The 21857-nt window shown below is 43.5% G+C and overlaps 1 protein-coding gene across 1 annotated transcript in view; it reads left to right on the forward strand.

Moving 5' to 3' along the window:
* PRKDC (protein kinase, DNA-activated, catalytic subunit) overlaps positions 1 to 21857 on the forward strand; it is a 3158350-nt gene that overhangs the window by 288552 nt on the left and 2847941 nt on the right. The window contains exons 20-21 of the mRNA XM_078687323.1: positions 10870 to 10989; positions 12017 to 12176. Of these exons, the coding sequence (XP_078543449.1) occupies positions 10870 to 10989; positions 12017 to 12176 (280 nt within the window). The remainder of the gene's footprint in view (positions 1 to 10869; positions 10990 to 12016; positions 12177 to 21857) is intronic.

A 21857-nucleotide genomic window follows, 5' to 3' on the forward strand; every position in this document is an offset into this window, starting at 1 on the left:
CAACAATAACTTCAATTTGGAGTTAACATCTAACATCCATGCCACACACACACACAAGATTCTATGACATCACACTCATGCAGGCTGAGCAGCCAGGACTAGGAATCATAGGATATAACATATCTCCTATCTTTAGAAACAATAAAACATCAAGAAGGAAAGTGAAGAAAATAATCACTTTCCATTCCTTTTAAATGAAATCCAATCAGGTCACAAAAATCATTGCTGATAGGTAGATGCATTCTTAGTTCACAACAAAAATCAAATACCATTCTTGGATATTAAAGTCAATAAGGTCAAATGAGATGGTAAGAGATAAATGATTCCTCTATAGTTCACTAAAGAACATATAGCGTAAATAATTTTATTCTTCATATAGAAAGGTAATGAAACATGTAGATTCACATTTAAAGGATAGCACATGTTTTCAGGCAGGATGCAATCACAACAGATTGCAAATGTTTCAGGGAAAATGCAATCACCACACTTACCCATTACACTCTGAAGAGCACCACAGGGAAAATGCAATCACCACACTTACCCAGTACTTTCTGAAGAACACCACGAATCACCACAACACACCCATCTCCTCTCTGCAAAGGAACATGAAAAAAAATGTGCACATGTTCCAGCAAGGATGTAATAACGCACAATAAATGACGTGTGAGGGAGAAACAAAAATGTAATGCACACTGACAATACAGAACTACTCCTGAGTACTCTGCCAACACAACCCTGACATGCGAGGCAAAAAAAACAGCTGTCCCAACGCAACCTCGACGTGCGAGGGATATTGCCAACGTAACCTTGACGTGCGAGGCAAAGCACACTTCCAACACAACCCTGACGTGTGAGGAACACTCCCAACGCAACCATGACGTGCGATGGACACTGCCAGCGCAACCTTGACGTGCGAGGCAAAGCACATTCCCAACACAACCTTGACGTGTGAGGGACGCTCCCAACGCAACCATGACGTGCGAGGGACACTGCCAACGCAACCTTGACGTGCGAGGCAAAAGACATTCCCATAGCAACCCTGACGTGCGAGGGACACTCCCAACGCAACCATGACGTGCGAGGGACACTGCCAACGCAACCTGGATGTGCGAGGCAAATGACATTCCCATAGCAACCCTGACGTGCGAGGGACACTCCCAATGCAACAATGATGCGCGAGGGACACTGCCAATGCAACTTTGACATGCGAGGCAAAAGATATTGCCATCGCAACCCTGACGTGCGAAGGACAAGCAAAAAAAAATACAAAACAGGGTACATGACCCACAAAACATGCTTGGACAAAACATGGTACATACCCCACAGGCATTTTATAAAAAATCTCAGCATGTAAATAACAGTAGCTGCTAAAATAATATAGATGTACATTCACATTAAATTTTGGTTGAAGGGTCTTACATAATATTACCACAGTACAACATGCATTAACTGTGCAGGTAAAACATGAAACCTTCTTCTTGCTTGTTTAGCAGAAATAATCAAAATAATAAGATAAAACAACACAAAGTAGTCACCGTTGTCATTAAATGGAGTTGCCAGAACAAAATCTCCACCAGATAACAAGTCTTGAATCAAACCTCTCCGGTGACGCTGCTTCCAACATTTTGCAGTTGTTCCTTGTAAGTTGATACATCCTCGTCGCCATTTTTGTATCTGAACATGTACTGTCATCATAGGTAGACCAGGAGCCAGAGATGTAGATTTATTAGTTGAGGTAAGTTGGTACAGGATGCCCCACCGGGAGCAGCATCCTGCTGCTCAGCCCCACTCAATCCAACCGGTCACTCATTCAAAGCATGCACACACATCCAAGATTCTATGACATCACACTCATGCAGGCTGAGCAGCCAGGACTAGGAATCATAGGATATAACATGTACCAATTGATAGTGCGAGGGGGAACCCTTTGGAGGAGGTTGATCAGGACCACTGTGTGGCACCGGACCATGCTGTGTCTAAAGTGGGGGTAAGGGCTGTGCTCCCCCAAATGCGTTTTGTTGCCCTCTGCAGGAGAACGCAGTACTGACCTATCTCAAGGGACATCAAACTCTGTGCCAGGACAGATAGGAATCTCTCCGACGATCTTCTCCTTACTGCTCGTGTCCTGCCTGGCCAAGAATCTCATCCAAAGAACATAAATACTCATTGTGACAGAATCAAGGCGTTTCCACGGTTCTTTGCAGAGGTGTTCCTTTTGCCAACACCTTCCAGACAGCCACACAATTGTCTATCCATACTTTTGCAAAGCACTACTGCCTCACATCTGAAGCAACATACAAATAAGGCTTCATTAGGGAGAGGTACAGGGCTTTGCTCCCTTGGCAATTATTTGAAAGAATAACACATACACAATAAGTTGTAGGTCCAATTCCTTAATTACTTAAGACAGACATCATTAAACATCCCAACAGGTACCCAAGGAAAACTGCACATTGTGATTGTGACAAAGGTGAACAATAGGTGTACAAACAATATTTGCAAGAAATATCCAGTGTTGACAAATCATATATTTCTAATAAATACCACAGCACTCATTCACATTTCATCACATGCAAGAATGAAGTACATCGACTATTTAGCCCTTATAAACGATAGTCATGGGGTCTTCATCACTACAAGAACAATGTTAGCAACCTATGGTGAACAAAATCAAAGGAAAATCATTACCAGCTAATTTATCTGGATGGTTATATGTTTCTAATAGCACTGCACTCATTCACATTGTGCATTAGAACATCCCATAACTGGCAACAATAAAGTACATCAATGTTTTAATCCCTATAAGCAATATCCATGGAATCTTCATTACTACAAGGAACAATGGTATCAACCTATCGTGAACAAAATCAAGGGAAAACCATTACCAACTAATTTATCGGGATGGTAGGTAACATTGTAGGAAGGATTAATCGCCTTACTCAAAAAATATGTCCAGAAATTCCTGTAATCATTAGGATATTATAGCACCTGAATAGAAATAACCGCAAAAGAAACAATATGAAAATGAAAACAGCCACCATACACCCAGTGCTACAAGGGGAGAGAAACTTGTATCAAAATAAGAGATGTAAACCCTTCCTCCAGAAACTTTGGATGTAAACAGGTAGACAGCCAGAGTGAAAAGACTTATGACACGTAAAAAGTAACCCTTGCCTGTTTCACCACAAAATACCCAAATGGGAAAAATGGAAAAGGAGACATTAATCCATCTAGAAGCGGATTTATAACCAATGAAAATGCTGCTGACTCATAGCTGGCTTGCCAGTCAGGGAGCCATTAACTCCAGTACCGCATAGAATATTGAATTGGAGAAAGAAACACTCTGAATAGTGAAAAATGAACATTGTCAAAAAAAAGCATTAAAACAATGTATATAACTTGTGGCAATGTTTACTATCCTGTGGAGAAAAGCTGCACTTCCTACAGGCACAGTGCAGGTCTCCTGCTTGCTAATGCCGGAGGGTTGCACATACATGCTAGTTCGAATATATGCACAAAATGCCGTGCACAGTGTACGTGCCGGCAGAACTTAAATTTACCCACACTAGGGCCTCTAAAAGGCAAATAACCAAAATTAATAAAAAATAAGTGACCCATTTTTTGAGAACCAGGGAAACCGAATTTGCATAAAAGACTGTAGTTTGCGGTAATCACAAACTGCAATTGAAAGAGAAGAAATATGAATGGCGGACCAGTATAAAACAAAGCCAAATCACTTCTTAATGTATGTAAATAGACAGAGTGGATAATAAGGTGCCACAAAACAATAACATGAAATTAGCAACAGTCTACCCTATGATGTCAGTATATGGAAACAATTCAGAGTAGGGTGCTTGTCAAACCACTAACCAAACTTCAAATGTTGGCAATAAAGTAGGAAAAACGTTTTTCAAAGGTGCAGATAATTAAATATAGTGACACACAAAAAGATAGTGATTAACCTTAATAACAGCACAATATGGAGAGTAAGGTGACACAAATGTAATCAGAACAAAGCTGCCTGCCCCTAGTCTTCAATGCTATTGAGTCCATTATTCACTGAGTCCGGTTTGTAAATTCATTTAAGTTTCTATTCGGCCAACCAGTTTGTTAAATCCCCTCCACAGGTACCCAGTTGTATTTTTTCAGTCACCTACCAGTGGATTTCTTCAGCTGTATGTCGAGCATCCGGACAATATTACACGAAGGTAGCCCTAATGACATCACACTTGATGTGACTTCTATGCTATAAAATGGCACTTTTCACCTTGTGCCGTCCGTCCAATGCACAGTTTATTCCAAGAACACCAAATGCAATACATTACATCTTTAGAATTGTAGTTTGTGAATGGCCACAGGTCAAATTTAAACTCAGAGTGAGAGAAGACTTTAGTATCAAATGTGTAATTGCAAGCTAAACAATGGCCACAACTATAGAGGCCAACCAGTGGTGGGAGACCCCACTGTGAGCATAGTGTAGGTGTACTGGGTTTGGATAGTGTAGCCCTGACTAGGAGTCCCTCAAATTGGCTCCCGTCTTGAAGGAAAAGAATGGTTTCTCTTTAGTGGACACATGATTTTAGACCACTCCCTAATGCTTGCAAGTAATTTTTTTTATTACATTGCTAACTGCGGTATGGATTGACACGGATAAGCAAGTCTTGACCTGCATCCTGTGGACATGGTTTCAACAACTCTTCCCTCTGGTTATACCAGGTCTTTTTCTTTGTCTGACTTTTCTCTTTGTGTAGCCCCTTTCAACTAGGCACTTTGCTATAATATCAGATTCTGTAGTCATCTTTTTTGGAACCATTCCTACAGATAAGTCAGAGTTGTCCGAACTGAAGGTTATCCTTAAGGTAGCGAGGATGATGGCTCTCGTACTGTAGGAGGAAATTCCTCTGTGTAGGCTTACTATATAGTGATGTGACAACTAGACCATTCTCTGCTTGGACCCATAGGTCTAAAAATGGAATTTGCTATCGATCAAAATTCAAAGTAAACTGTATGTCTGAGAGTTGTGTGTTGAACCACGAGTTAAAACTATTTGGCAGATTTTCAGAGCCCTTCCAAATAAAATATAAATCAATATACCTGACATGATCACTATAAGAGTTGTTGGAAAAAACACATTTGTCCTTGTAATCTGCCATTAAGTAATTAGGTAGGTCTGGAGCTAACCCAGCCCCAATTGCAGCACCGTTGGTGTGTAAGGAAAAAGTATTTGTAAGGAAAAAGTATTGTTAAATCAAAAATAATTTTTCTGAAGAGCACTACATAGCAGTTCAATAATAAACCATGTAGGAACCTGGTGGGGACGTTCTTTACAGTCAATCATTTCTTCAATGACTCGCTTGTGGAATATTATAGTATAAGGACTGGATGTCCATAGTAACCATTAGATCGGAGCGCATTTCATATTCTAGCACTTAAGTTTTGTTGAGAAAATGCAAACAGTCTCTCACATAGGTTTTGGTTTTACAGACTAAGGATTTAAGGGAGGAATCAATGTATTGCCAGAGAGGTTCCAAAATCGAACCGCAAACGGAAACAGTAGGTATGCCATGAGGGTTTTGTAAGTCCTTATGAAATTTAGACATGGTGTAAATCACAGGGATATTGTTTTTTATGAATGCTGTGTTTGTTCTTACTATAAAAACTACTCGCCAACCTCTTGTTAGTTTGAATAAGTGCTTTTATGTCAGTTGTGGGATTTGTATTGATCTTCCTGCAACAAGCACCACCTGAGAGTTGTCTCAAAATCTCTTTACTATATTTATCAATATTCTGTACTATAATTCCTTTTCTTCTTTTCCCATTTTGGTATTCTGTGGTGAGCCAGGCGAATGTTCATTTTTACATGTCATAAACCTTTTGTACTCTGACTGTCTACCGCATTGAATCCAGAGTTTCTGGGGGAAGGTTTACCATCTCTTGTTTTGACACCATTTTTTCTCCTCTTGTAGCACAAGGTATATTGTGGCCACTTTCATAAGGCTCATATTTATTCATTTCTGGTTATTTCTATTCAGGCTCTATAATATCCTGATGATTACAGGAATGTTTGTACATATTTTTAGGGTAAGGTATTTAATTCTTTACCATCCAGATAAATTAGTTAGTGACAGATTTTCTTTGATTTTGTTTGCTATAGGTCGCTACCATTGTTTCTTGTCCTGATAAAGGTCCCATGACTATCATTTTTAGAGGTCGAAACGTTGACTTACTTCATTGTTGCCATTACAAAATTATTCAATTGCACAATATGAATGAGTTCTGCGCTTTTAGAAACATATGATTTGTCAACAATGGATATTTTCTTGTGCACCTATTATTCACCTTTGTCACAATCACCTTTAATGCACTGTTTTCTTGGAGCACATATTGGCATTTGTGAGGATGCCCCCACACAAAAACCTTTAGTAATCTGTTTAAGATCTTGGAGGGCAAAGCCTGATATAGTCCAGCAACGCCTGAGATAGTTCTGCCGGAAACCCAGCGTCTTGCCCCTGGTGGCTCTGCAAGCCTGCTTCCTTCAGTTCATCTATCTCAATCGGCCTGTCCGAGGTTCGTCGCTTCTCCTCCAAGAGCTTTGACAACTTGACTTCGACAATGTAACAATCGAGGGTACTTTGCAGAACTTGATGAGTCTTGGCGAACCCCTGCTTCAGATACCTTGCACAGGTGTCATTTGCTTGATCCTTAGCCACAGGATCCAGATCATCACTGCAGTAGAGCGCTAAGACATTGGAGTGGGATTTGCCTCTTTCTAATAATCATGCTAGTATTTTGCCTGATTTAGACCTCACTCTAATCAGTTTTGTGTACACGTGTATTTCTCCAGTAAAAGCCCATTTGTTTTTCAGCTGGCTTTTTATTTCTAACATAGACTGCATTTCGTCAGGGTGTGCATTCACTTGCTTTTGGGGGCGTTCCTGCCTAAGTCAGTAAGTTTTTGTTCTCACTGCATTCATACCCATTACACCTGCGCTTTACCTCCTCTCCCCATGGCCCCCTTTCTACGCCACCTTGTAGGCCTCCCATTCTATCCCTCTGCTGTCTGTTGTGCTGGTGTTCCATCGGGAGAAGGAAGCTGTGTATTCCCAGACATGGGCTCTGAAGGCCTCACTGTAAAGGTATCTATAGGCAACCGCCACAATGGGCTCCTGGATCTATGCCATCCAAACTCCATCATTACCACTACTGGTACTAAGTAACCCCAACAAATATTAAAGTGCATTTACAGACTTGTTGAGATCAAACTTCAAAAAAAAAATTATAACTGTGAATATTGCATTTAGTGGGAAAAGTCTTCTTTTGAAGATAACTTTTGCAGTCACCAAATAGTCTACTGATCTTCCTGAATACATTCCACTTCATGCATTGCAATGAAAGCAATCCTTAGAAGGTGGAATAATGCATCTAATCGAGAATAGTGACATGGTGACAGAGATACTTCTCTAAGCTGCTCCAAGATGTGAAGGACACAGTCTTAAAAAAAGTTGTTGAACTGCTGGCTAAAAACCCACGGTTTGTATATTTGTTGTGTACATTTACTCATACATCTTTATAAGATTGGTTCTCTGGGATCTGTGGGACTTCAGGCCATTTAGGCAAGTTGGTGTGACAAGTATTGCAGTTGTCCCCGGAACAACAGAAGCCAGATATTACTGCAAGCTCACTGAATTACCAAATACCTCCTTTTTGGGTTTGGCATAGCCAAGACTTTTTGTATTTTACAGACCTAAACTAAAGGAACCATAGGACAGGGAATGAAACAAGGCAAAGAACTATTGTTAGTCTATCATCTATTTGGGTCCTGGTGAAGGCAGTAGGTAATATCCAGTGTACATGGTTGATCATGTTAGTAAAAGTTGATTTCGAGTTGTAACCTAAATTCAGCGTAAAATAATATAGCAATAAATTAAGCTACTTGTGCATGATAAAGGTGTAGAAGTCTTGTAAGCATGATAACCAACAACATTTTTACCTCTTTGTCATTTACATATAGGTCTTTCCTCACAACAATTAGACTGGACTTTATTCTAGAGTCGCCCACATCCAAATGTTAACCCTCAAATGGGTGGGTGAAGGTACAGTGTAAGGACATGATCCTGATGATGTGTACCTTGATAGAGAGCAGACATTGGGAGTTAGTCATCACTTTTGAAAATATATAAGGCAATATGGATCCTATCATACCAAGATTTTGTTAGAGCAGGATTCAACCATCTTATTCCACAGCTTTCTATAACTGGTGGATACGATTGTTTAACACTAGTATCCCATGGTCTTCGATGCCTCGGAGTTCATTTGGATAACCACGTTACTCTTTTTGTGCACCTGAATCTCTACAAAATCTAGGTTGATCAGTCATGGAGATGGTACTAGTTTTGGAACTTGGACACAATCTGATACACATTCTTTGGGATTACTTTATTATTGGCTCAGAGCTGTTGCTTATAAAATGATAAAGGTTTGTTTATAGGTGGATAAAAATGGCAATTAAAATAATGATCAACAAAACGAAGATTCCAGTGCTTTCTGGGGCTGAGGTATGACTTAAAATGCTTTACAACACCTATGAATATGATCAGTGTCTATGTGAATATGATTCTTTGGGATGGACATCACATGATTTCAGCATTCTCAGCAGTTTGTCTCAGTTCTTTTACTAGTCCAGTGTTTAGCAATGGACAAAAGAGAACAAAAATGTTTCAGTTCTGTTATGATACAGCCATAGTTTGTCCCAATTTCTCCACAGCCATTGCTTCAAGCAATCACAGCATAGTTGGAATTTAAATGCTAAGTAAGTTTTAAATCTCAAAACATCCACTACCCAACGGCGAACAGGGATTTACAACTAATTGTAAGAGGCATATCACTGTTGCCAAAGGAGGCTGCTCCAAAAGGCAAAGTATCTGTCCATTTAACGAGAGGATAGTAGATGAAAAGAATTTAGAGCTCCAACTGCACTCCTCTTGAACAGTGCATAGAAACCTTCAACGTCAGTATTGAGTTGTGGCAACTATTGGTGCTGGGATTTGACCTACGTTAGAGGATTTTATCTTGAGCAGCTATACTTATTGACCCTTTTCAAGTGACTGCATCAACTTGACATTCAACACCCACTCAGCTCTCCTATTCCTTCTTGGAATTGGGATTGGTTCTAGCCACACCTTGAAACCTTAGTCTCTGCACTGAAGAGAAATGGTTCAAAAGGTCCTGGAATTGAGCTGGTAGTGCGTTATAATGTGAGAGGAAACCATCCAACCTCTCAGACTGGAAAGTGGTGACATAGGCTTCGCCTTCATGAAAGTGAGGGATTGTGTGGGGTGAAGTCAGGCATTGGAGTCTCCTCAACACTTGGGAGTCCTGAGGTGCCTGCTGCAGGTCCTTTACCCTTTTGTAATGTAAGTGCCTTTACTTTGATTCTTACCTGTTCGGCAGCAACATTTTTCTCAAATAAGCTTTAGTCTGCTGGGCTTTGTGCTGGTGATTCAGGTCAGGGTCAGCTCCTGACCACATAATGGGTAATATAACTCCCAGGGCAGATTGCAACACCAGTGCTTTATCCTACTCGTTGCTTAAGCTCAAAACCTTGCGAGAATGAGAACAGTTCCAGGTGAAATGGCACTCCCAGCTGATGATGCAGGGCTTCCTAGAAAGTATAGATGTAAGCAATCTTATGGCTCAAGTCGGCTAGTATTTATCTTGAGACTGTGCAAACCCGAATGCTTGCATGTTCAAAATCTACACTGAAGCCAGCAATAGCATGTCACATATTCTCGGGCTTTTTACATAAAGTATAGATGGGGCATGCACCAGCGCATAACAGGAATGCATTTATTTTCTAATGGTGTCCGCATAGACTAAAGTGAGATTGTAGGGATTTCCGGACTACCGCAGGACAATAGGGGAGAGCCCACGTATTGTGAATTCGATGAGTAGTGGACGAGACCAAGGCAGGTGATGCTTTTGGCAACTCTTTCCAGAAACAAAGAACTGTCTAATAGCACTTAGTCATATGTAGGGCAATTAGTCTGCCCTTCAGATATGCAACAGGGCTGCAGAATTTATTAAGGAAGTGTCACGTCCACAGGACAACATCTAAGATAATCTCTGCCTTGTGCTACATCTGCTATATTTACACAGGGAGGACAGCATCCTCACTGCACAACAACACTTGCCACAGGCATGTCATTTGTCACAACTTCCCACATAGATCAGTGGGAAGTGAAGCACTCCAGTTGTGAGGACACTGGCCAAAATGTGTTTTTATTCTTGTGCAATCACGTTATCAATATGTGCCTCAAATTGTGAATATGTGCAGTGTAAGTAAAGCAGTCATATCATAAGTTGACGAATAGTATCCATAAGCTAAATGCCATCCATTCCTGCACATCCTATCCTGGTTTCTCAAGTTCTGTGTCAGCCAGACTGCGCAGGCCATATTGTTCTGTGTTTAGTTCCTTATGTTTTATAGGCCCACGCTCCAGCAAAACTACTCTCTGTAAAATGCTCTGCTTTTTTTGGAGGTGGGCGTGTTGTATGTCAAATGTCTGAACCTGAAAAATAAAAGATGGGGACTATGCCAGGTATTCCATTTCCATTTGAGGCTTCTTGTTATTTGCTTGAGTTTACTTAACCTTGCGTGTTGGACTTGAGCACGAGAGCAGTTTATCATGTCTATTTTTCGTTATGGATGAGCTTATAGACGTTGAGTTTATAATTATTGTAACAGGTTTTAATTAACTTGAACAACAAGTACCAAATGACAAACATAATTGCTGTAAAAATAATGTATATTGAGACGTTAGATTTCGATACACGGTGACTAATTCAAATGATCCCAATTTTTACTTGTAGGTATCTTCAAAAATGAAGCAGTACAAAGATGAGCTTTTGGCGTCTTGTCTTGTTTTTATACTCTCTCTACCTCACAACATCATCACGCTGGATATCAAGGCCTACATTCCTGCACTACAGGTGTGTGGCATCATGGGTGAATTGGCAGATTTGAAGTGAGGTATGATGTTTTCTAGCAGGCCAAAGTATGTAGACCATTTATGATGATAGACATGATATCCCCAGTGCTAGCACAAACTAAATTCTGGCTTTTACACCAAGCATTCTGGACACCGACTCGACCAGCATTATTAGGCCTGAGAGGCAACGACAGCTGCTGGAACTGCGGCGCAGTAGGGGGAGACCTCGCACACCTCATCTTCCAATGCAGTAAGGTTAGCAAATTCTGGGGAAAGGTGTTTAGCTTCATCAGCGAAGCCCTAGGATGCACTCTAGAACACTCATTTGCCTCAACAACTATCGCTCACATCACAACAGATCTAGCCACACAGCAGGACAGGTACCTATTGGACTTCCTCCTGACGACAGCAGTCAAAACAGTACTAGCCAAGTGGAAAGACACCACCAAAGCCACATTCAAGGGGTGGCTGAATTGGGTCACATTCCTAAGAGGGGCAGACATCACCACATTAAGACAGACCCCGACCGAGGAATGTGGTCAACATTAGACAACTTCCTCAGCTCATACAAACCTCCATAAAACAGCTGTACACGCCTGACCAGCTGCTAGCAACCCAGCGTAGGGAGTGTAATCTAACACTAAACAGCCGCCAAACACATCTATGTTTTGTCTTTACGTCATAGCACGCGTCCACACGCAAACACATATATGTTCAATGTTAAATGTTTTAATGCCGATTGCAGAAACGTGGGGCAGACACAATTGTAAATCACGTATCACTACTGGCTCGCCCATGTAACTTCCTATTCGTTATGTCACAACGTTTTATATTTTTGTAATGTGCAAAATACCAATAAAAATATATTTTAAAAAAAAAGAAGTTTTGAACTTGAAATAAATGTGCTGATTTTGATATCAAAACCATGTCACTCTTGCAGTCTTGTTTAGCATCAGTACAATCTAAAAAGGTATGGATCCTCATGTAGTCACTGAGAATTGGATTGTTTTTTTTTCTTTCCTATGCAGACTGCATTCAAGTTGGGCCTCAGCTGTGCTCCGCTTGCTGATGCGGGCATTGACGCCCTGGAAGACTGGTCATCATATATCCCCAGGCATGTAATGCAGCCTTGCTACAAGGATATCCTGCCATTTCTAGACGGATATTTGAAAACCTCCGGAGCCTCAGGTGCGTTTTGTAATATACCTACATATGTTGCATTTTTGGGGGTAGCGGAGGTGTATTGAACACTAAATATTTCACAGAATAACAGTGCTTTATAACCGCTGTTTCTTTTGTTGATCTGCACCAGATGATTTGCTTTTAAAGATGTAACCCATACATGCCCATACCACGGCCATGTCTGTTTAATAAACTCCCATGATGATGATTGCCATTGAGATGAATGCTTCCGTCATTATTGCCTGTCTACAATGCGTAATTTGAGCCGGTGGTTGCATCACTTTTTTCACATCAGATTTTGAGTCAAAAGAAAAGATGGAAAACACACAAGAGGGAAAGACCGAAAAACAGTGACAATGTAAGATAGCAGTAACCTGCACATGTGAGGTAAACGGGCAGGGAGGTCCTGGTGGTTGACTAATACAGGATGTTGTGGTATAAAGTCTACACAGCCTTTGTATTTGGCACCCGACCTTCTGTAGCGCCAGCTGCGGGCCTTTGAGCAAAACATTGTGTCCTACTACTTCTTTTACACACTTATCTCTGCTTGTTCAAGTGGCCTGCAATTATTTGGGTGATGTTTCTTCTTTAACCTCCATCCGGCAGCAGTCACCTTTGGAGTGGTTTGAGGCTACAAAGATATTGGTGTTTATTCTCACAAAGTGGGGAGACTTAGTTGGTTGTAGTATACTTCAGATTACCTCACAAAAAGGAGTACTGTGTAGAAGATGATTTGCTTCGGAAAAGTGGAAAAAAAGACTTGTCTTTTGTTCGAATTGCAAGGGGTAGAAGCACAACCCTACAGATTGCTATACATGTAAACTAAACAAGCATTTGCAATGCAATAGGTCTTGCATTAGGCAAGTTTGAGCTATTGGTATTGTAAATGACACATTTTGTATTTATGTGTTGGTTTTGAAAATAGCTAAATTAATAGCTTTGTCATTTACAATTCCAATAGTTTTAACTTTCGCAAATGTGTCACCTATAGCATTTGTAATGCAATATGTGTTGTATTTATGTGACTTAGATGTATTGATATTACAAATAACAATGGCTTTTAATTTTTTTAAATAATTAATACTTAAATAAAAGTTCTTTTAATTTATAATGGCAATAGCCTAAACTTTTGTAAATAACTTTTGTGACGATTATGTTCAGTGTATTTTATTGTGACGAAAATCCAAGAATAGAAGTGAAATATTAACAACTTTTTGTGACATTTGAAATAAAGCTTGAAACATTGAGAGAACATATGTGAACCAGTTGTTGTTGAATGGTTGCACAGATTGATGCTGTGGTTGAGCTGAGTGATGTTGTGGTAGCGACGAGTGATGCTGTGGCGTTCAGTGATGCTGTGGTAGCGCATAGTGATGTTGTTGTGCCCCTGAGTGATGCTGTGGTGGTGCTGAGTGATGCTGTGGTGATGCGATAGAGTGAGTGCGATAGATAGATAGAGCGGGAGGGTGATCGATAGCTAGAGGGGGAGGGCGATAGATAGATAGAGGGAGGGCGATAGAGGGCGGGCGATAGAGGGAGGGCGGGCGATAGAGGGAGGGAGGGCGATAGAGTGAGGGAGGGCGATAGAGTGAGGGAGGGCGATAGAGTGAGGGAGAGCGATAGATAGAGTGAGGGAGGGCGATAGATAGAGTGAGGGAGGGCGATAGATAGAGTGAGGGAGGGCGATAGAGTGAGGGCCAAAACACCGACCTGTCAGACCAGCCCTTCTGGAACTGTTCGGTTGTCCAGTAGGCCAGTATAATCCTGCATGGGAAGTAATCTCAGCCCTGTGAATTTTTTTGAAAGCTGCCCAATTTTTCTTTTTGCGTGTGATGTATCGAACAAGCCTGCTTCTGTGAGTTGCATGCGAATGTGAAAGAGGTGTTCTGTTCTGCCACGTAAACTAGTGTTACTTTTATCAAATTTGGTGGCACTCAGTTTATCAACTCTGAAAGGATGAAATGCTGATTTGGCCGTGCTGGGAATGAAACTTATTGCCTGGAAGTCACACAAACAAATGTCAGCAGCAAGCAACTGACTCACAGGTCATTCATTAAAACACGTATTCATTGAAGCATCCATTACATCGACTCTAGCACTGAATGGACGGCGGTCACTAGTGGGGAGAGCACTGAGTGGGGTTTGAATGCATAAAGAAATGAGTGCAGGGACAGGGTAAACTGTAATTCCATTAAGGCCCTAAAATACATTGAAACCACCTTGGGCACTCGTTAATTCTTCCGCTTAACAGCCTGCTGTATTTAAGCTTACTGTTGAAAATGGCTGACTACCTGCTAGCACTCAGAGGCGACCTTGCTGTTCAAATACAAGAAAAAACAAGAACAAACGTTGCGTAGGCAATGGTCGCATGGCAGGGGAGGAGGCGCAAAAGGGATGGGCCAAAGGGGAGGCCTTTAAAGGGGAATTTTCCAGGACCGCGGCAGGCTCAATGGAGGCAAAGGGATGGGGGGGGGTCAGAGGTTGGGAGCACGAGGTTTGTGCAAGAAAGAAAGAAAGGAGGGTCGGAGTCTCAGGGCGCAGGGACACGCAATTTTATTTATGTTAATTGATGCGTTTTTATATAGCGCGGACTTTACCCGAGGGTGTCAGAGCACGTCACGTATAGAAACAATAGTGTGGCTCGTGGTGTTTTTGATGAGGCCTTCTGTGCATGAGTGCGCCAGTAAAGACAACCAGAAGGAAAGGCAGGATAAAGGCGCATTCCTTTGAAGTCTGATGGGGGGGGGGGGTGCGGGGGAGCGGCTTGGGAGCGGATTCCTTTGAAGTCTGATGCTGTGGCTCAGACGGTGGTGTGCGAGTGGCTTCCTTTGAAGTCTGATGCCGAGGTATGTTGTGGGATGTGGCTGGCGATGATGTGCACGCGCCTGGCTCACATGAACTGTACGCGATCCGCAGCTAGGTAGACTTTTCCGACCGCTTACTATAATCTCGCCTATTCAATCCCACAGGGATTGAATAGGCGAGACCTAAAAATGTTGTTAAACTAAAAAAGTGGTTTTAAAATATGTCTAACCTAGGAACTTTCTAGAGATTAGAAGGTGGCGAGGAATAGAAAGAGGGCAAATGCAAAACATGTCCAAAGATGTTTAGTAAAGCAGTTTCCCAGTGCTAATACTTCAATCTTCAAGTTCTCTGATCTCCAGGTGAAAGCAGAAGTTGTTTGCGTCGTAAACCTTTTGAATTGGGACATTTTCTTAATGTCAGTGGCACCATGGATAGGGAGAAAGAATGGGCCTGGATGGTGTGCTCACTTTGATTTCCTGCACCTTGAAGTGATAATAAAAGTTAGAAATTTCAGGTGGAAACTGGAGAGGATTGGAGATCCATTGGTGTCTCCTTTCGTGTGTCTCTCTCTTACACATTGGGCAATGGTAAAGAAAGAAAGGGAACTAGGCTGGCAGGGTGGATAGGTCGAGTTCCACCTGCAGAAGATTTTTTTTATGGACCACTGAGTTCCTCTTGCAGCCTAAAATTAAAGCAAATCAAACATTCACCCCCTACTCAGTCAATAGATCTGGGTTAAATCCATTGTTCTTTTGCTCACCATGCCAACCCAGGTTAGACCCAGCCATCTGCAAATCAGGCTTGAACCTGTGCCTCATGGGAACAGTCCAGACCGAACTGCCAGCCAGGTCTTCCCTGGACTGGAAACCAGCATCCTGGGACCAGGTTCGGGGCATCACCAGCCAGGCTAGCTTGAATCCAGTGGCACAGTGAGCCCGGGATCCACATCTGGGCATACCTGGAGCTATATATAGAGAACTCTGGGTATTTCTCAAGTTTAGGTGGAAAGCAGCTCCATTATAGAGCACTCTCAACACCAGCGACACTCTAAATCTGCTCACCTCAAAGTTCTGCTTTTCTATCGAAGTCTTTAAGCATAGGATTAGCATAGTGTCATCCACAGTGCCACCCACACCGACATAGAAAGGGACAATGTATTTTGCCATTTCTACAGCAAAGGGATGAAACAGAAGCAGATAATGGTAAAATACATGCATGTAATAATGTACGTCCAATGCAAAGAATAAGCACTGTCAAATGAAAGGAATAAGCACTGTCCAATGCAAGGAATACGCACTGTCAAATGCAAGGACACAAAGTGAATAATCAAGAACACAAATGCATCACCTATTGAGAACATGTATACACAGCATGAAAACATATAAAATATATACACAGAGCAATGAAACTTATAGCATATATACATAAAGTAAATAAGGGAAATACATCACCGAAAGTGTCTTTCAGAATTCTGGCCAGCATGACCGGGAAGCCCTAGATGGTTAGGCAGAAGTCTCGATCAGGAACACAGAGTATGCCCTGTGACAGTTTGTCCACTCCACAAGCGAGCTTCTGCCTGAGAGCCAAAACTCTCCATCTTTAATAGTTTTACTAATATGGAGAGAGACTTCTAGAAATGGCCTCTCCCTTCATCTATTGCAAAACCAATGCAAAGCCTACTCGTCTGTGTGTAGTCCAATCACCAAAGCTGGCCAGGCTCCTCCAGTACTTGGCTGAGGCAGAGAGGTACGTTCTTCTCTCACGCTTTTAAACACACATCCCACACGTTCTGTTCAAACAAGGCTGTTTTGGTCTGTGGTGTGAAAAAAATGAAAACATCCCACTCTGAAGCTGCTAGAAAGAACAACATAAAATCATGCAAGAGGACAAAATAATGTTATACACTCAAAGGGGAGTCGATTAAAACACATTGAGTCAATGGTCACCATGATCTCACAATGTATATAAATGCATATAGTACTACACATAAACATGCTATTATTAGACTGGATACAGACTAGGCCTTCAATTCCGGGGGGTGACCCAAACATCACCTAATCAAACTGCTACATACCATGTTTATTATCATACTCTGACTTAAATTTGTTATCCGAAATAGCCTGTTCGATTCAGTGATATATTTCTCCCTGGTATAGTACCCACATAATTATCATATATGATAACCACTTGCTCATCCAGAAGCAGCTCTGGTATTGCAGGGTAGGAGCTTGAACAGAATTCTATTAGCCATCATTCATCACTATTAACCGACTATAAGAACCACACATTATGTCCTAATTGGGTTCCCTGTCCACACCACTACTGTGGCTTAAAAGTCATTCATTTGTTTTGCGTGCAATTCCATTGGTTGGCCATAGACCTTGTGTAGGAAGCTGGCTCTCTGTATACTGCACTAAAACTAATACACTTTGCAGAGACTCCCCAATTGGTTTACAGAGGCAAAAGTAGATAATACTAATGCTCTATTTGTGATAGTGTGGGTGAGCAGCTAGGCTTATCAGATAGTAGTGCTAAGCATTTGTTGTACTCACAGAGGCAATAAATGAGACACACACTCAAACAATAAATCTGAGACCAATTTAGAAAAATAACACTTGCTTTTACATATATTTTCAAACCAAGAACTTTGTTCAAAGGTAAGTACTGTTATAAATGATCAAAGTTTGGAAAAGAGTTCACAGTTGTGCGCAATTACATACAATGGAATCCTATGGAAGTGAAAAAACAGAAATGCATGGAAAATCAGGCAGATGGTTCTAGGATTTCAGCTTATGTGTTCCAAGTGGTAGCAAGCCAAGGTCCAATGTTCTACCAGTGGTTTGTCAAGAGAGTTCCGAATTTGGCTGGGAGCAGAGTGCTGAAGGCATTGGTAGCGTGCGCGCTACGAAGGAGGGGCACCTAGAAATAGGCAGCAAAGGGGGACTTGTAGACAAGTCTGAGAGCTCCCAAATGGGGGCTCAGGTTGCAAGGGCGTCAGCAGCATTGGAGCACAGCTGGTTTGTTGTTACCCAGGCGGGCTGAGTGTGGAGCAGGTAGGTCAGCCAGGCTCTGTGCCCAAAGGCGGTCTTCATGATCAGGAGCAAACAGCTGCCTGGGACAGTTTAAGGACTGCTGGGCCACTCCCGGCGTGGGTCTCGGGGGTGCTGACTTAACTCAATGGGTGCTTGCTTCCTGCATAGTTGGAGTGGAGTCCCGACTGGACTCTTGGTTGGTCTCGGTGCAGGGCATCTGGTACCGCGTGGACTGGTACTGCCTGGCTCTGGTCGTTCCTGGTGCCTTTACACGTAAGGGGGAGACAGATGTGACCTTCTAGAACATAAGTACATCTTCCTGGATGGTTGCTGCGTCGGTTGTGCCGGTGATCTATAAGCTGGTGGGCCGGACTCTGCTATTTTGGTGCTTGTGGAGTGCAGGGGAGTAACTCATCTACTCCAAGGCAGTTTTTCAGCGAATTGTGAAGGCCTTGTGATCCTCTGGAGTTCTTGGAGGCCTCACAGCAGTATGACAAGGCAGATTACCATGATGGTCGAGACTTGGTGCAAACAGGCAGGATTTTGTGCCAAATATTCACTGCAGGTCGTCAGTTCGTGGGTCAGTGGCTCTTATTCACCTTATTTGGCTTAAGGTCAGTCGAATCTGAAGTTCTGGGTCGAGGGGTGCCACCTAAATACTCAATTTCAAGGTGTTAGAGTACCAGGTAGTTGCAAATAGCTACCTACCTTAGGGTAACTACAGCCTCTATGTGACCACTTCCTGTGGGGAGTGGACACGACCCTGATAGGCTACTTCCTTCCAACACACGCTGGAGGATTTTAAAAAGCGTGGCTCACGTCAGCTGCCCCACCTTAGGGGTGGTGCTGGCCTGGTGTTGGCCCACCTCCTAATCTAATTAATTTCCCTACCTGTCTTCCTGGCAGAACGCGGGGTCAGGACAGGGGGGTTGGCATTCTCCACTAACTGGAGGGACACTGGATCGCGTTTCAAAGGCAGCATGGCCTTTGAAGCTTCCTGCCCTCGAAGGCAATTCCTGCTTGGACGGGATGTGAACACCTCTGTCCAGAGCAGGCTTTGTTGCTACCTCTGAGCGCTAAGGCTTTCACCCCAGGAGGCCAGAAACATGTCTAGTGATGGCAGGCTGTCTGAGACCAGTTGGCAACCACACTAGTAGTCGGTAGGGTTTCAGGGAGCACCTCTAAGGTGCCCTCTGTATGCATTTATTAATAAATCTGACACTGGAATCAGCGCAGGTTTATTAAGACAAGATGTTTGGTACCAAACATCTTGGGTTACAGTGAAGCCATCATGGAGCTTGGGACTTCGTAATGATGAGTGTCCAGCTCATGTACTTGGTATGGTTTCCCTGTTCTCTTACAATGTCTAAGAATGGGCTTCGACATTGAAGGGTCACATCTGCTCAGGCAGATATGTCCACTCATGGGATATAATGCACTCTGCCTTTGGGCTGTACGGCCTGCAGTAGCGGTGTCTCATGCAGTGTCTGCAGGTATTGCAGGCTGTTCTGTGTGCTATGTTGACTCTTCGGTTTTGTATGCACCAAGACACGCAGCCTGCACTGTTTGCATGATCTTTGTGAGTGGTCCCTAGGGTGGCTCAAATTGTGCTGCAACCCTAGTGGACCCTCTTCAGTCCCAATGCCATAAGTACCAGGGGTACCATTATCTAGGGACTTCTGCCTTTATAGAAGCATCCAACTGCCAGGACCAATCTCAGTCAGGATTTCGTCCCAGGCATAGTACTGAACTAGCCTTGGTGAATGTAACTGACGATATTCGTATGCTGGCGGACGATGGTCAAGCAGTGATTTTTATACTGCTTGACCTGTCCGCCGCATTTGACACCATCTCACATCAAATTCTGCTGGATAGACTGCGCTCTATAGGCATCCAGAATTCTGCTCTGGATTGGCTCCAGGACTTCCTTAAAGACAGGACCCAAACAGTGAATCTTGGACCTTTTTTCTCTAAGACTACTTCAGTTACCAAAGGGGTACCGTAGGGGTCCTGTCTGAGCCCATCCTTGTTTAATGTGTATGTTGCCCCCCCTTTCAGCACTGCTAGGGAAGATCGGGTTCATCCTGATCTCCTACGTGGACAACACACAACTTATTCTATCTTACAAGAATGAAACTCACGACATCCAAAGCATGTTCAAAGAAGGTATGAGAGCCATAACATCTTGAATGAGCAGTAACTTCTTGCAGTTGAATGCTGGAAAGACAGAAATAATACTCTTTAAGAATGCGATAACCGAGAGGTGGCTAGATGGCCGCAGCTTAACAGAGCTCCGTGACCACCGGGGCCTCCGCTTCAATATCCGACCACTTATCCTGAGCGAAAGCAGTGCTGCGTGATAGGATCTCCTGCACAGAAGACTCCGACGCAAGAAGAGACGATCCGGAACACTGAACTCCCCGGAATCAAGAAGTTAAACCGAGGAGAACTTTGCGGCCTACAACAGACGCCTGAGCCGGGGAAGTTGATGGCAGACCCGGGACCGCGCGGTGGAATACGGCGGTAAGATTGCGGGTCACCGGAGGTGCAGACGGATTCACGAGGGGCTGTAATACCGGGCCCTACACACACTGCGGCATACAGTGGGGACCCCTGCTCGCAACTGGGGAACCTTTATCTTCCCCGGCGACGGTGGAGAGGGGCCCGTGAGCGACTGCACCGCATACACCACGAGGCTCCAATACGGCCTCTGACCCCCGGTAAGCGGGGGGCAGCATGCGGATCCGAGAATAGAGACAGGGACGAGCGGGGTTTTCCATACACTGGCCGGACCCGCGCCGGGGCGGGAGGAACAACACCAACCCCTGAGCCCTGAAGAGGCCTGGCGATATAGGGCCCAAAGCAGACAAAGCACAGACTGGGACAGTGGACGCTACTGACAAGGACAACAAAATAGCCCAGCCCACGAAAAAGATCACAAAGCCACGCTACCTAAGAATACCGGGGAAGGGGTGTTGGGGCAACAGCACAGTTTACTAGCACGACATCTGCCAGAGATAGAACCCCAGGGCACCACGAAGATAGCACGAGGACACACTAACAACACTGCGTACCATAGCTCGGAGACCAACCGCAGCACAGGAAAATGAGTGGGAGAGGGCCGAGAGTGACACAGGCCCCCAGATTGGACAAATTCGCCTATGCAAAGGACCCGCCGGACACCCACAGAGGCAATATGGTCCAAGCGACGACCCCACCGACCGACGAACCCGTGAATGCAGAAAGGGTAACCCTACAGGATGTGATGGCAGCCCTGAAAACATTGCAGTCCTCAATGGGCACCATCTCCACAGACATTTCACTTATAAGGGCGGACTTCGCCAAAATGTCGGACTGCTTAATCGAAGTAGAGAAAACAACAACGGGACTGACAGATACAGCGGACCTAAAGGAAAAAGTGCAAAAGCTGGAAGAGGACAATACCATGCTAAAGGCCAAGCTTGATGAGCAAGAAGGTCGGTCCAGGCGCAATAACGTACGCCTAGTTGGGTTGCCGGAGATGACCGAGGGCCCGGCCTTAGATCTTTTTGTGGAAGATCTCATCCAGAATCAGCTTCAACCGAAGGGCCTATCTAACTACTTTTCAGTGGAACGGACTCATAGGGTGCCTGGAGGACGACCACGTCCGGGAGCGCCGCCGTGTCCAATCCTGGCGCGCATCTTCAACTTTCGAGACCAGGACGCCATTTTGCAGGCAGCACGTATCGCCCCACCGATCAAAATTGACAACGCGGAAGTCACTTTCTATCCTGATTACACGGCGGCAGTCGCACAACAAATGAGAAGTTTTACAGACTTGAAAAAACAGTTACGCGCCAAAGAATTAAAG

This window comes from Lissotriton helveticus, chromosome 4_1, assembly GCF_964261635.1.
Source record: "Lissotriton helveticus chromosome 4_1, aLisHel1.1, whole genome shotgun sequence".
NCBI classification, from domain to species: Eukaryota; Metazoa; Chordata; class Amphibia; order Caudata; family Salamandridae; genus Lissotriton; species Lissotriton helveticus.